This window comes from Dendrobates tinctorius, unplaced genomic scaffold, assembly GCF_039654945.1.
Source record: "Dendrobates tinctorius isolate UK_male_01 unplaced genomic scaffold, ASM3965494v1 ptg000064l, whole genome shotgun sequence".
Lineage (NCBI taxonomy): Eukaryota > Metazoa > Chordata > Amphibia > Anura > Dendrobatidae > Dendrobates > Dendrobates tinctorius.
Window position 1 is genome coordinate 54370001 of NW_027361732.1, and position 15601 is coordinate 54385601.

General features: G+C 47.4%; 1 protein-coding gene across 2 annotated transcripts in view; it reads right to left on the bottom strand.

Moving 5' to 3' along the window:
• The window catches only part of RBM26 (RNA binding motif protein 26), a 193445-nt gene that overhangs the window by 117142 nt on the left and 60702 nt on the right, over window positions 1-15601 (bottom strand). For both annotated transcript variants that reach the window (XM_073580438.1, XM_073580437.1), the window contains exon 10: window positions 1836-1997. In XM_073580438.1, coding sequence (XP_073436539.1) covers window positions 1836-1997 — 162 coding nt within the window. The remainder of the gene's footprint in view (window positions 1-1835; window positions 1998-15601) is intronic.

Here is a 15601-nt window from a genome sequence, read left to right on the forward strand (position 1 = left end):
CGCGCGAGAGAGCGAGCGTGAGCGCGCGAGAGAGCGCGCGAGAGAGCGAGCGTGAGCGCGCGAGAGAGCGCGCGAGAGAGAGTGAGCGTGAGCGCGCGAGAGAGGGAGCGTGAGCGCGCGAGAGAGGGAGCGTGAGCGCGCGAGAGAGGGAGCGTGAGCGCGCGAGAGAGGGAGCGTGAGCGCGCGAGAGAGGGAGCGTGAGCGCGCGAGAGAGGGAGCGTGAGCGCGCGAGAGAGCGAGCGTGAGCGCGAGAGAGAGCGAGCGTGCGAGAGAGCGAGCGTGAGCGCGCGAGAGCGAGCGTGAGCGCGCGAGAGAGCGAGCGTGAGCGCGCGAGAGAGCGAGCGTGAGCGCGCGCGAGAGCGAGCGTGAGCGCGAGAGAGAGCGAGCGTGAGCGCGCGAGAGAGCGAGCGTGAGCGCGCGAGAGAGCGAGCGTGAGCGCGCGAGAGAGCGAGCGTGAGCGCGCGAGAGAGCGAGCGTGAGCGCACGAGAGAGCGAGCGTGAGCGCACGAGAGAGTGAGCGTGAGCGCATGAGAGAGTGAGCGTGAGCGCGAGAGAGTGAGCGTGAGCGCATGAGAGTGAGCGTATGAGAGTGAGCGTATGAGAGTGTGAGCGCATGAGAGAGTGAGCGCATGAGAGAGTGAGCGCATGAGAGAGTGAGCGCATGAGAGAGTGAGCGCATGAGAGAGTGAGCGCATGAGAGAGTGAGCGCATGAGAGAGTGAGCGCATGAGAGAGTGAGCGCATGAGAGAGTGAGCGCATGAGAGAGTGAGTGTGAGCGCATGAGAGAGTGTGAGCGCATGAGAGAGTGTGAGCACATGAGAGAGTGTGAGCGCATGAGAGTGTGAGCGCATGAGAGAGTGTGAGCGCATGAGAGAGTGTGAGCGCATGAGAGAGTGTGAGCGCATGAGAGAGTGTGAGCGCATGAGAGTGAGAGTGTGAGCGCATGAGAGTGAGAGTGTGAGCGCATGAGAGTGAGAGTGTGAGCGCATGAGAGTGAGAGTGTGAGCGCATGAGAGTGAGAGCGCATGAGAGTGAGAGTGTGAGCGCATGAGAGTGAGAGCGCATGAGAGTGAGCGCATGAGAGTGAGGCAGTGGGAGAGTGTGAGCGCATGAGAGAGCGCGAGAGTGTGAGAGTGCGAGAGTGCGTGTATGCAATTAAAATACAGCTTTTATTATATATATAAAATGAAAATCTTTTTGAAAGTTTTTTGTGCTTAAAATTAATACTAAGGCATGTCAGTACTTAGCCTGAATGTATGGCATACTGGATCACTGTTCCATGTTGATCAATTTTATTATTTGCTTTGCAACTGTGAGCCACTAAAATCCCAGTATGCAGGTAACAGGGTAGTATATAGCTTCGGTAAATTCTAGCCAAAGCCCCTTATGTCATATCATAGGCCAGAGGTAGGGGATCTTATTGATTGTCAGCTATAATAAAAGGAGGCAGTAGTTGCTGCAGTGAACCTCATTATTAAACAGTGCTGTATACCACAATTATACATTGTAGAATACAGATTATAACAACAGATTTATTGCCTCCCTGTTCTATCCCAGTACATTAAAATTAGTGATAATTAAAACTTCCCTGACAGTATAAAGCTATCAGGAAAGAAATGTTTTCCTATTTTCTGTTGTATAAACCTGGGGTGCTTCTTACGGTTTGGTGCGTCTTAATAGTATGACAAATATGGTATTTAAAAAACACCCATCAGCAATTTTGGGCTGCCCCTTTTTATTTAAATGGGTGTTAAGTTTGAAAGTTATTTCGTATCCAAAGTACCCAGTGCAAAATAGCACAGTCTACAGTCAGCAAGATATGATTCTTATACTACCTCTTGGTGGTAAATCCATATCTCCAGAAGTAAGGCCTATCAAATTCGATCGTTGAGCATGCATGCGATGCCTGTACACAGGCCTTGACGTGCTTGTCAAGCTTGGGGCTTCTGGATTGTAACCATCAGCATCATATGGTTCTGGGAATAAAGGAATTGGCCCTGCAGCATTGGAACAAAAAAGGGAGAAAAGTAAAAAAATATTAAAACAGGAATACAAAAATCTCCATCACCCAAGCGTATGCCGTAAACTACAGACTCGTACTAAAATAAAGAGGACAGATCACTTCACACAAATCTTTTTAAGCATAGGACAATATTTGGATTCAATTATTGAGTGATCTATAGGAAAAAAAAAAGTTCTCTGTGTAAGAAATATTTTAACAATTAGGACCTTACCTAAGCCAATATGCAGATAATCCGCAGTCTGGACAGGGGACTAGTAACAACCACACTACCATAGTTATCGGGATTCAGGAACTAGTTTGTTTAGTTGGAAAATAATGCAACATAAATAAAAAGAATGAACAAAATCAAGCAAAAGGGTCCTTTAAAATAACATCTTTGTGAGGAGGCATTAAAAAGCCAATGTGGAATAGCATACACGTTTCTGACATGGGTATGCAAAAGATTAAGGACACTGTGTCAGGCCATGCCACATTGGCTTTTTAACGGCTCTTCAATAAAGATGTTATTTTAAGGACCCCTTTGCTGGATTTCTCCAGTTTCCTCCATTGAACTCTTGTCATACTACAAACTCTCCTTCAGTCATGACTTTTTTCTTTCTAATTCTCTTAACCTCCTGGCTCTTACTGAAACCTGGATTCAGCAGTCAGACACTACCGCTGCTGGTACTCTTTCATACGGGGGACTACATTTCTCTCATACCCCAAGATCAGACAATAGAGCGGGTGGAGGCGTTGGTCTGCTCCTATCATCAAAATGTACCTTTCAGGTTATCCCTCAAGTACCCTCACTTGTCTTTCCTTCTTTTGAGGTCCATGCCATCAGACTCTACACCCCCTTCTCCATGCGAGTGGCGGTGGTGTATCGTCCTCCCGGCCCCTCCCATCAGTTCCTGGATCATTTTGCCACTTGGCTTCCACATTTTCTCTCCTGTGACATCCCTACCCTCATCATGGGCGATTTCAACATCCCCATTGCTCTTCCACTCTCCCCATCTGCTACTCACCTTTTATCTCTAACCTCCTTGTTTGGCCTTTTGCAGCTTACTAATTCTCCAACGCATAAAGAAGGGAACTCCCTCGACTTGGTCTTCTCTCGGCTTTGTGCAGTGGATGATTTTGCAAACTCGCCTCTCCCGCTCTCTGACCACAACCTTCTTTCATTCTCTATCAAGAACTGCCAGGCTGCTCAGGTCACCCCCACTGCCCATATTTATAGAAACATACAGGCAATTAACACCCAGAAACTTATGAAGAACTTGCACACTTCATTGGCCCCTATCTCCTCCCTTTCATGTCCTGATTCTGCATTGAAGCATTACAATGAAACACTTCAAAGTGCCCTGGATGAATTTGCTCCTCCTATACATAGAACACCACAACACAGACGGCGACAACCCTGGCACTCCCTGCAAACACATTTCCTGCAACGGTGCTCCAGGTGCGCCGAACGTCTGTGGAGAAAATCCAACCTACCCGAAGATTTCATCCATTATAAGTTTATGCTTCGAACATACAACACTGCCCTTCATCTCTCAAAACAAACCTATTTCAACACCCTCATCACCTCACTGTCCAATAACCCGAAACGTCTCTTTTTCATTCTCTACTCAACCCAAGAGTGCAGGACCCTACCACGGAGCTTCAAGCTGACGATCTGGCCAATTACTTCAAAGAAAAAATTGACCAGATCCGACAGGAAATTATCTCCCAATCACCTCATACCATGCACTGTCCTCCCTCCCCCACTGCATCTAGCTCACTCTCTGACTTTGAACCAGTCACAGAAGAAGTAAGCAGGCTCCTTGCATCTTCTCGCCCAACCACTTGCCCCAGTGACCCATTTCCGTCACATCTACTCCAGACCCTTTCCCCTGCTGTCACCCCTCACCTAACTAAAATATTTAACCTCTCTCTCTCTTCTGGTATCTTTCCCTCCTCATTTAAGCATGCCATCATACATCCACTACTTAAAAAACCATCCCTCGACCAAAACTGTGCCGCTAACTATAGACCTGTTCCTAATCTTCCCTTCATCTCTAAACTCCTGGAACGCCTGTTCCACTCCCGTCTTATCCGCTATCTCTCAGAAAACTCTCTTCTCGACCCTCTCCAATCCGGTTTCCGCTCTTTACATTCTACTGAAACTGCCCTCACTAAAGTCTCTAATGATCTACTAACAGCTAAATCAAATGGTCATTACTCCATGCTAATTCTCTTCGATCTCTCTGCAGCATTCGACACTGTGGATCATCAGCTCCTCCTCACAATGCTCCGTTCCATTGGCCTCAAGGACACCGTTCTCTCCTGGTTCTCCTCCTATCTCTCTGACCGCTCCTTTACTGTATCTTTTGTTGGCTCCTCCTCCTCTCATCTTCCCCTTACTGTTGGGGTTCCTCAAGGATCAGTCCAATGCCCCCTCCTCTTCTCATTGTATACTGCCCCTATTGGTCAAACAATCAGTAGATTTGGTTTCCAGTACCATCTCTATGCTGACGACATCCAATTATACGCTTCTTCTCCTGACATCACGCCAGCCTTTCTAGAAAACACCGGCGATTGTCTAAATGCTGTGTCTAACATCATGTCCTCACAATATCTGAAACTGAACCTGTCAAAGACTGAACTCCTTGTGTTTCCTCCCGCTACTAATGTACCTATACCTGACATTGCCATTTCCGTGTGTGGTTCTACTATTACTCCCCAGCAACATGCCCGCTGTCTTGGGGTCATACTTGACTCTGAGCTTTCCTTTGACCCCCACATCCGATCACTGGCTCGCTCTTGTTATCTGCACCTCAAAAACATTTCTAGAATTCGACCTTTTCTTACTTTTGACTCTGCAAAAGCTCTTACTGTTTCTCTTATTCATTCTCGTCTCGACTATTGTAACTCCCTTTTAATCGGTCTCCCTCTTACCAAACTCTCCCCCCTCCAATCTGTCTTGAATGCAGCTGCCAGGATCATATTCCTCGCCAATCGTTACACTGATGCCTCTACCTTGTGCCAGTCATTACACTGGCTACCCATCCACTCCAGAATCCAGTACAAACTTATTACCCTCACCCACAAAGCCCTCCATGGCTCAGCACCACCCTACATCTCCTCCCTTGTTTCAGTATACCACCCTACCTGCGCCCTCCGTTCTGCTGATGACCTGAGGTTAGCATCCTCAATAATCAGAACCTCCCACTCCCGTCTTCAAGACTATACACGTGCTGCGCCAATTCTTTGGAATGCTCTTCCCAGGTCAATACGATTAGTCCCCAATCCCCACAATTTTAAGCGTGCCCTGAAAACGCATTTATTCAGACTGACCTATCGCCTCAACATATTAACCTAATCTATCCTTGTGTGGCACAGCCAAAAGTATTACCATAACCACGTTCCCCGCATCATGTTCCCACATGCTTTATGCATCCTTTAGCCCTCTGCATCCGTACTGTTACACACTTATTATGGCTGGTCCATACAATCAGGGCAACTGTTACCACCCACCTTTCGTGTTTCCGCTTTTTTCCTCATAGATTGTAAGCTTGCAAGAGCAGGGCCCTCATTCCTCTTGGTATCTGTTATGATCTGACTATTGTTATGCTGTAATGTCTATTGTCTGTACAAGTCCCCTCTAAAATGTAAAGTGCTGCGGAATATGTCAGCGCTATAGAAATAAAATGTATTATTATTATTATAAGGCTTTATCCACGCATCAGGGATCCTTGTTCCGCAAGCGAACTGATTTTTTCTTTATTGTTAATGTGACATAGGACCTTGTTACCCAATAGGTGGGAAAAGAGACCATAGGCTCATTTAGTAGATAGCAGCCTGCAGTACCATATGCCCTAAACTTGAATCAGCAGATGTCAGAGTGGATTTTGTAGAAACTGACAAAGGAGTGGATGGAGGCACAGGTTGCAAACTTGCATACTTTTACAGCAAACTCATGATGCCTGATCATCCTTGTGGAATGATTATTGACCCTAAAGGACAGAAATTTTCAAGGTGTCTTGCAGGCTTTTTGATCCTATTAGCAAGAGGGATCACAAAAGAAAAGATCCTATTAGCAATAGGGATCACAAAAGAAAACTGCAGCGAAGAAAGGTTTCTGTAATCAAAAGAGGGTTCTAACCAGGTGATGGAGAGAACACAGCTTGCGAGCAGGGCCTTCATTCCTCTTGGTATTTGTTATAATCTAAGTGATTATTGTTATGCTGTAATGTCTATTGTCTGTACAAATCCCCTCTGAAATGTAAAGTGCTGCGGAATATGTCGGCATTATAGAAATAAAATGTATTATTATTATTATAACACTCAAAGTGATGAGCAGGAGATGGGCAACTGAAGGGAGGACAATGCCTTAATTGTGAGAGGCCGTGACAATCTTCAGACAGGAGAAGATGGCATGGGGCACATGACCACCTTGTCCTGATGAACAAAGAATTGAGCCCTGCAGGAAAGGGGAGCAAACTCACACAACCCAAGAATGAAAGTTATGGTCATCATAATGCCATCTTCATCAAAACTAAAAGACAAAAAAGGAGTACTCCAAAAAAAGAAAATTTGTGGTGGTAGAGTGATCAATGAGTGGAACAGGCTGACACGAGAGGTGGTGAGTTCTCCTTCAATAGAAGTCTTCAAACAGAGGCTGGACAGACATCTGTCTGGAATGATTTCGTGAATCCTGCATTGAGCAGGGGGTTGGACCAGATGGCCCAGGAGGTCCCTTCCAACTCTACGATTCTATGATTCAGGTATGGTGGTGAACATTGGCAGATTGTGGCACGTGAGACTTCAGCATGGTCTGAACAACCAAGACAAACCCTTACGACCTCAGAACCACGGTTTCAACAGCCAAGCCATTAAACACAGCTGAGGTAAAATGGAGTGGAATAGAGACTCTTGTGAAAGAATGTCACGACATCTGTGACAGCCTGAAGAAGGTTGGTGCACCATACCTGGTGAGGCCAGTCTGCAGTTATGAGGATAACCAGAACACTCTCATACTTTGATCTTGTGAGACAGGAAGTAAAGAGGTCCATATCAAGGGTGCCTCACCAATGGAAAAGCTGTCTGGAATGAAATCACACTATGCTTGAGTTTCTTGACAGACAGTCAGCGGTCCAGTTTTCCATAACAAAAATATGGACAGCAACGAGCTTGCTGCTCCACGTACTGAAAAATTCTGGCAACTTCCTTGACTGAGGGACTCCTGGTTTCCATCTTTTTCAAGCATGTGACAGAGGTCGAATTGTCTGTGTGCACACGAATAAGCCGGATTACTTACCGGTAATGCTCTTTTAATGAGTCCACGACAGCACACACTGGAGAGAGGGATCTGCCCACAGGAACAGGAAACCTACAGAGATAAAAGAGGGCGGTCCGCCTCTTCTCAGTTGGATTTCAGAGTACCCAGAAGACCGCCAATTATTAGGCCATTTCAATATTTTAGCTTATCAGTTTTATATCTAAGAAGGTGTATATACATTATGTTAACTTCCAGGGAGGGTAGTGAGCGGGTGCTGTCGTGGACTCATTAAAAGAGCATTACCGGTAAATAATCCGGCTTTTTACCCTTCGCCACGACAGCACCCACTGGAGAGACTTTCAGAGACCTTCACCTGGGAGGGACCACCGTGCTGAGGACTGCTCTACCAAAGGCTAGGTCAGATGAGCATGATAAATCAAGCCTATAGTGGTTATAAAAGGTAGAGGGCGTCGACCAAGTTGCGGCCTTACATATAGACTCGATTGCGACGTCTCCCCTCTCTGCCCATGAGGATGCCATAGCTCTGGCGGAATGTGCCCTGATACCCTCCGGAGGATCTTCATTTCCCGTGGAGTATGCCAAACAGATCGCGTCCCTGATCCACCGAGACAGGGTACCTCCTTGTGAATTCATATCCCTTTTTTATGGCCCTGGAAGGAAAAAAAACTCTTCCTCCAGCTGCTAGACCTCTCGATGTATTGTAATACTGCTCTTCTAACGTCTAGTGTATGGAATTTTTCTTCCTCTGGAGTAGAAGGGTTACTGAAAAAGGAAGGGAGGTGGATCTCTTGCGACCTATGAAATTTCCCCGCTACTTCTGGCAGATATGAGGGGTCTGGTTTTAATATCAACTGATTCTGGAATGTTAATAGGAAAGGAGGGTCTATTGAATGTGCCTGTATGTCGCTGACCCTTATGGCTGAAGTTAGTGCCACTAGCAGTACCGTCTTAAGATATAGGTGCTTAAGGGATATGGAGTCTAACGGTGCAAATGCGGAGCGTGTTAGGGCATCTAGTACCAGATTCAAGTCCCAGGTGGGCTCTTTGGGTATGTGTACTGGTTCACTCCGTTCACAGGCAGAGCTGAATCTGGCTATCCATCTATTGCCTGCCACGTTATCACTATAGAGGGCCCCTAGAGCAGACGCTTGAACTTTTAGTGTGTTGACAGATAGCCCTAGATCTTTCCCTTTTTGTAGAAGTCCTAGAATGGGTGTTATCGGGATTTCTCTGGAGTCAAGAGTTGTGTGGAACTCTAGGAACTTTCTCCATACCCTGGTATAAATCTTTGTAGTAGCCAGTTTTCGGCTCTGTAGGAGGGTATTGACTAGCCCCTCCGTGAACCCTCTTGCTCTCAACATTTCCCTCTCAAGTTTCAAGCCGTCAAGTGGAGATTGTCCACTTGAGGATGGAAGAATGGCCCCTGAGAGAGGAGCTTGGAGGTTGAGGGGAGCACCCAAGGGTCTGTCACTGACATTGCTTGTAGGCATGAAAACCATGGCCTCCTGGGCCAAAATGGCGCTATTAAGATTATTCTCGCTTTTTCTGCCCTGATCTTCCAGATGACCTGCGGCAGTAGTATGATTGGGCGGCAGTAGTATGATTGGGGAAAGGCATATGCCAGTCTGAACTGCCACGGGGCTTGGAGGGCATCCAGAATTTCCGGACAGTCTGTCACGTTAAAGGAGGCGGACCTTCGCACCTGTCTGTTTTGTTTGGTGGCGAAGAGATCTATCTGGGTTAGACCCCACAGTGACACTATGTGTTGGAAGATTTGACGGCTCAGGCACCATTCTCCTTGCCGTAACGTGTGGAGACTTAGGAAGTCTGCTTCCGAATTGTCTCTCTCATCTGGAGAGCAGAGAGAGACAAAAATTGCTTTTCGGCTAAGGATAAGATTTTTCTTGCGGACGACATTAGGCTGTCCGATCGAGTTCCGCCTTCCTTGTTCAGATATGCTACCACTGTGGTGTTGTCTGAAAGGATTCTCACGTGTTCCCCTTGTAGCTGTGGAAAGAAGTGATATAACGCATGACCAACCACATTCAGCTCTTTTAAGTTTGAGTAATCTTGTCTCTCACTTATATCCCACCGGCCTTGGCAGAAGGTCCCTCCCATATGGGCCCCCCATCCTGTAGGGCTGGCATCAGTAGTAACTATATGGTACTCCTCCCGAGAGATTACTGTCATCTAACCACCATGCTAGGGAAGTTAGGACTGTTTGGGATAAGGTGATTTTCTTTGCCAAATTCCCTCGGACACAAGCCTCCTCTAGGAGAATTTGGTGTTGCAGTTCCCTGGTTTGGAACTGGGCTCACTGAACCGCTGGGATGCAGGAGGTAAGGGACCCTAAGAGGGACATTGCTTCCCTCAAGAACATGCATGGTTTGTCCATTGCTAATGTGATCTTTGTTTTTATCATTGCAATCTTTACCTGTGGTAGCAGACATTTTTGGTTTATGGAGTCTAGTTGAAAACCTAGGAAGGACTGGAGGGGTTGTGGCTCGACTCTGGACTTCTTGAAGTTTATTATCCAACCTAGAGCCTGTAGGGATAAGATTGCGTCAGCAACTCGTCTATTACTTTGTCGAGTCAAGTTCCCTATTAAAAAGTTGTCCAGATAGGGTATTATCAAGGTGTCTTTCTGGCGTAGGAAGGCCATTACATCCAGCATCACCTTTGTAAAGACTTGTGGTGCGATGGAGAGGCCGAATGGCATAGCTGTGAACTGGAGATGGTGTATGATGCCATCGAGGGAGATCGCCACTCTGAAGTATTTCTGATACCAGTAATGCATGGGAAGAGGATAATAAGCATCCTTTAGATCTAAGCCCGCCATCATACAATTGGGGAAGAGAAGCTTTCTTTTTTTTAATCAGATAGTTTTTATTAAAAGTTTTGGAAATGACAGGCATGTACAACTTACAACATGTTGTCAAACATTCCCTTCCCCCATAACACCCCCCTCCCTTTGTCCAATGGCATGGACTGGTACATAGCGAATAAACCCAATTGTATCACACAACCAAATCACTTGAGAAAAGGCAAGTAACAACCGACAGGAGACCACCTCCAGAGCCCACCCACTAATCCAGAAGATTCGAGGCAGCCAGGCTGGGAATCTTCAACCATCCCTCCCATATTTTCCCAAAAATATGCGGCACACCTCTCCTAAGGTACACAGACTTTTCCCTATATAATATTTGGTTCAACCTATTAATATATTCTTTTCTTGAGGGGATTTTGTCAGAAATCCAGTGATAAGCTATCAGCTTTCGGGCCACAAATAGCATTCTGGCCACAGCAATTTTAAGATATTGATCCCCTCCCACCTCATCAACATAACCCAGAACACAAATCACTGGGTCCCTGGGAATATCCTGTCCCGTGACCAAGTGTATAAGGCCAAGGACCACGATCCAAAATATCTGCAGGCAAGAACATGTCCACATCATGTGCAAAATGTCCGCATTATCTGTCGTGCACTTGGGGCACCTCGAATCCGACCGCAACCCTCTATTGAACAACCATTCGGGAGACCTGTATGTCCTATAGAGGACATATAGCTGAGACAGGCGGCCAGGCTCACTAAGAGACAATCTGGGAATCATCTGTAGAATCGAGTCCCACTGCTGCACTGATATCGTATCCAGCTGTTGTTCCCACTTTATCAGTGCGCCAATGGGATGCCTTGACAGGACCTGTCCAAGTAAGCCACCATACACCATTGAAATCAGTCCTCTGGTGGACCCTTGCATACCGAGCCTATGGATAAGGACGTCATGGTGTATGGTTAGATCAACTTTTTTGCTCTGCACCATATACGCGTGACGCAGCTGCAAATATTGATAAAACATAGAGCGTTGGAGGGGAAATTCCCGTCCCAATTGCTCGAAAGTTTTAAAAACCCCTCCCTCCACCAGCTGCGACACCCACCATATGCCAATCCGCCTCCAGTGAGCAAAGCCTCTGAGCGTTTTCATACATGGCAAATGCTGATTGTCCCATATGGGGGAGTACTTTATAAGACCGCGTATTCCTCTCAGCTGCCTCAGCTTATCCCATACTCTCACCATTAGAAGCACCGTAGGAAACCTGAATGCAAGGGATCGAAATCTACCCGACTCCAGACTCGACACCAGTGATCCCCGTCCCACTAGAAATTGAAGGATCTTCTGACCTCCCACCAAATCCGCCAACTCGCCCTCCATCCCTCCTGCTACATGCTGGCACTGGGAAGACAAAAAATAAAGCCATGGGTTGGGCAACGCAAGTCCCCCCTCATCCTTAGGTTTTTGCAAGTGTTCAAGTTTAATTCTCGCGCCTTGTTTTAGCCAGATGAGCTCTCTAAAAATCATATTAATTTTATGAAACCTGTTCTGAGGAAGCCAGACAGGGGAATTATGAAGGACATATAAGAGTTGCGGCATAACTACCATCTTCAACAGATTCACTCTTCCCACTACAGAGAGGTGTAACTTTGCCCAGGCCTTAACCTTCTGTTTGATCCTGTCCAACAACGGGACGAGATTTAGACTCTCATAGTCTGTCAGCTTATTGGATATTTTTATGCCCAAATATTGAAGGGACGTTGCAACCGGCACACCTACCACATCGCAGGAGCTTGAGTCCAATGGGAGGAGCGCAAACTTCTCCCAGTTAATAACCAGACCCGAGACCTTCCCAAATACCCCAAGAAGTGTCATCGTGTTTTGTAATGATCTGTCCGCATCCGCTAAAAATAACAACAAGTCATCCGCATATAGTGCTACCTTCTCCTCATGCTCCCCATACCGGAATCCCTCTATGCCAGTATCCAATCTTATCCTGGAAGCCAATGGCTCCACCGCGAGAGCAAACAGCAGCGGGGATAATGGACATCCCTGCCTTGTTCCTCTATGAAGCGAAAAAGGATTAGACAACGTACCATTAGCCCTCAGCCGAGCGCTCGGCTCCGAGTATAAGAGCCTGACCTAGCCAATAAAGCCCGGGCCAAAGCCCATACAGTGAAGCGTCGCCCATAGATAGTGTGGAGTGGGACTATCAAATGCCTTAGCGGCGTCTAGGGACAGAACCACCCTCTTCCCGGCATTATCAGGCCTCACCTGCATATTCAGATATAATCTCCTAATATTCATAGCCGTCAATTTGTTGGGCATAAACCCCGTCTGGTCAGGGTGTATTAACACAGCTACTACCTTTGAGAGTCGAATGGCCAGGACCTTCGCTAAAAGTTTAATGTCTAGCGTCAACAGGGAGATGGGCCTATACGACGCAGGCAGAGTTGGGTCCTTATCCTTTTTCAACAGCACGGCAATGACAGCTTCTCGCATAGACGGTGGGAGAACACCCCGTTCCAGACTATCATTAAACACTGTCAATAGAGCAGGGAGCAATACCGTTCTATACCGCTTGTATACCTCAGCTGGCAACCCATCTACCCCAGGTGCCTTACCATTGGACATGGTTCCCAGAGCCTCCTCCAACTCGTCCAGACTTAGAGGTCTATCTAGAGAGCGTCTGTCCTCAGGAGTCAACCTTGGGAGATTGGCAGCCTCCAAAAAGGAAACAACGTCCTCTGTCGGGGCCCTAGCATGTGAGGAATACAAGTCAGCATAAAAGATCTCTAGAATTTTTAAAATCCCCGGTGCGTCAGTGAGCAGTCGCCCATTCACATCCTGAAGACCCGCTATAGCCGCCGACCCTCTCTGTGCCGATGTCACGACAGAAAGCAAATGCCCCACACTTTCCGCACTCTCAAAATATTGAGTAGATTGAAACAGCCGTTTTTGCGCCGCCGCCTCTAATGTCCGTTTGGTCACCTTTGACTGCGCCTCCCCCAATCACTTCCGAGTAGCAGGTGTGCTCTGCGTTGCAAGGGCCCTTTCCGCATCCTCCAGTTCCCTAAATACAAGTTGTGATTTTGCCCTGGAGGTGGTCTTTATTTTAGAAATCTCTCATATGTACATTCCCCTTAAGTACGCCTTTAAGGCCTCCCAGACGATCCCAATAGAAGCCGAGCCTCTATTAAGATTAAGATATTCCTGCAACTCAGGGATAAAGCCGCCATTCTTATCGATTAGCTGCAGCCAAAACGGGTTAAGGCGCCAGAGAGGTCTATCATTCCTCCCGTTCCCACCCCCCCAAGCATGACTGAAACAGGCGAATGATCAGATACCGTTCGCGCCAAATATTTAACCTCTAAAGTTTTACCCAGCATAAGATCATCACCCAGGGCCAGATCAATGCGAGACAGGGAAGAGTGAGTAGAGGAGAAGCACGAGAATTGACGGACGCCAGGGTTACGGCATCTCCACAAGTCGGTCAAAGCTATCTCCCGCACGAGAACCCCAAATGGCGTAAGATTACCTCCCAGCCTCAGAGGTTCATGGCTACCTGTCCCAATGTGAATCCAGAATATTATTAAAATCTCCCACCATCAAATGCGGAACCCCCGGAAAATCTCTCAGAATGGCCAGAACTTTATAGATAACTCTACTGCTATAAGGCGGGGGTATATATATAGATGTCAACACCAGTGGGGTGGAAAAGATTGTACAAGATAAAAGGACGAATTGCCCCTCTGTGTCCACCACCACTCGGTGGCACTTAAATTGAGTCCTGGAGTGAATCAATATACTAACCCCCCTAGAGTATTGAGAGTGAGTAGAGTGAAAGCCCGCCTGTACCCATCTCTTATCCAGGATTCCCAGCGTCTCCTGTGTGAGATGCGTCTCCTGCAAACAAACAACCGCCGGCTTCTGGTCCGCTATGAAGGAGAATATGGCCTGTTGTTTTACTGGCGACTTCAACCCCCTGATATTCCAACTAAGTATCTTAAGATCAGCCATTATCGTACCATAGCATATTGCCTACCATCTCCCCCCCGGCCGTACCATAGCCAATATTGAAATGTACAAGTATGCCAAAGGACATTTTGAACCCAATCCCTCCCCCCTCCCCCCAAAAAACACCCTCCAACAATTCCTTGGGCTGAACCAAGGGTGCAACAAGTAAGGGTACTGTCGAACCCTTCCACCCCATTCAGCAGGCGCTTCAATTCCTGTTCACTACCCGCATTTGACAGGATACAACCCCACAGCACTTTGCATTTTCCCTTATCCGTATTCAGATTAAGGCCCCACAAGGACCACAAATTCTGAAAAAAAAAAAGAACAGCATATAACAGAATAATAAAAGAATAAATAGAAATATAACTTCTTAGGCAGTCCATTGCATCAGGACCGCAGACTCGAACCGCATGACTCCATAACAACTAAGCAGGTCGAGAAACCATCAGCCACATTCCTGCTCCTCCCTCTCCTTCCTCAATTGTCGCTCGTTAAGGTCCAACCAATCCACAGCTTCCCTGGGGTCCAGAAAAAAGTGGCTTTTATTCCAGGCCTCAACACGCAATTTAGCCGGGAAAAACATGGAGTACTTGACGCCACAGGCTCTCAGACGCTTCTTGATGTCTATGAACTTCGCTCTCATCTTCTGAACTTCCGGCGAAAAGTCCGGGTAAAAGGAGACTCTGGATCCCTCCATTGTAAGGTCAGGGTGTTCTCTCGAGTATCTAAGGATAGCGTCTCTGTCCCTGTAATGGAGGATTTTAGCCAGCACAGGTCTTGGTGGATGACCAGGGAGGGGGGGCCGAGTCGGGACTCTATGTGCTCTTTCCACTGCATATAGGTGTGTTAGATTGTCCTCACCCACTGTTTCTTTAAGCCATGTTTCAATGAAGGCAGTAGGATTCTTTCCCTCACAACGCTCTGGCATGCCCACAATACGAACATTATTCCGTCTGGATCTATTTTCAAGGTCATCAGTTTTAGCCCAGACAGCTGCCATATCCTTCTTGAGCTCTGTACAATGCTGTCCTGAGTCAGAGGCAGAATTCTCCACAGCACCCATACGCTTTTCCAGCTGGCTTGTTCTGTCTCTAACACTGTGCAGGTCATGTCGCACAGTCTGCATGGACTCCTGCAGAAAGCCCAATTGCGTCAGGACATGTGAAATCGCAGTCCCACAGTGCACCGCTGCCAGCAATACATCTTTGTTGGTGGGCTCGTCTGGAACTTGTAATTGCAAGGCTGTGAGGTGCTGTTTATTTCTTTCCACCAGATCACTCCAGCTAGGCTCAGCTCCCTTCCCCCCTGCTCTCTGGAATGGGCAGCCTCCTCCTCCTCCCCCATTCCCGGGCTCATGTCCTCTGCCACAGTCTCCTGGTCCAAATCAGAGTCCTGAAGAGACTCCTGTTCTGCCTCAGCCGTGCGGGCAAAGCGCTGCAGCCTGGCCGCCACTGCCCTGTTCCTAGC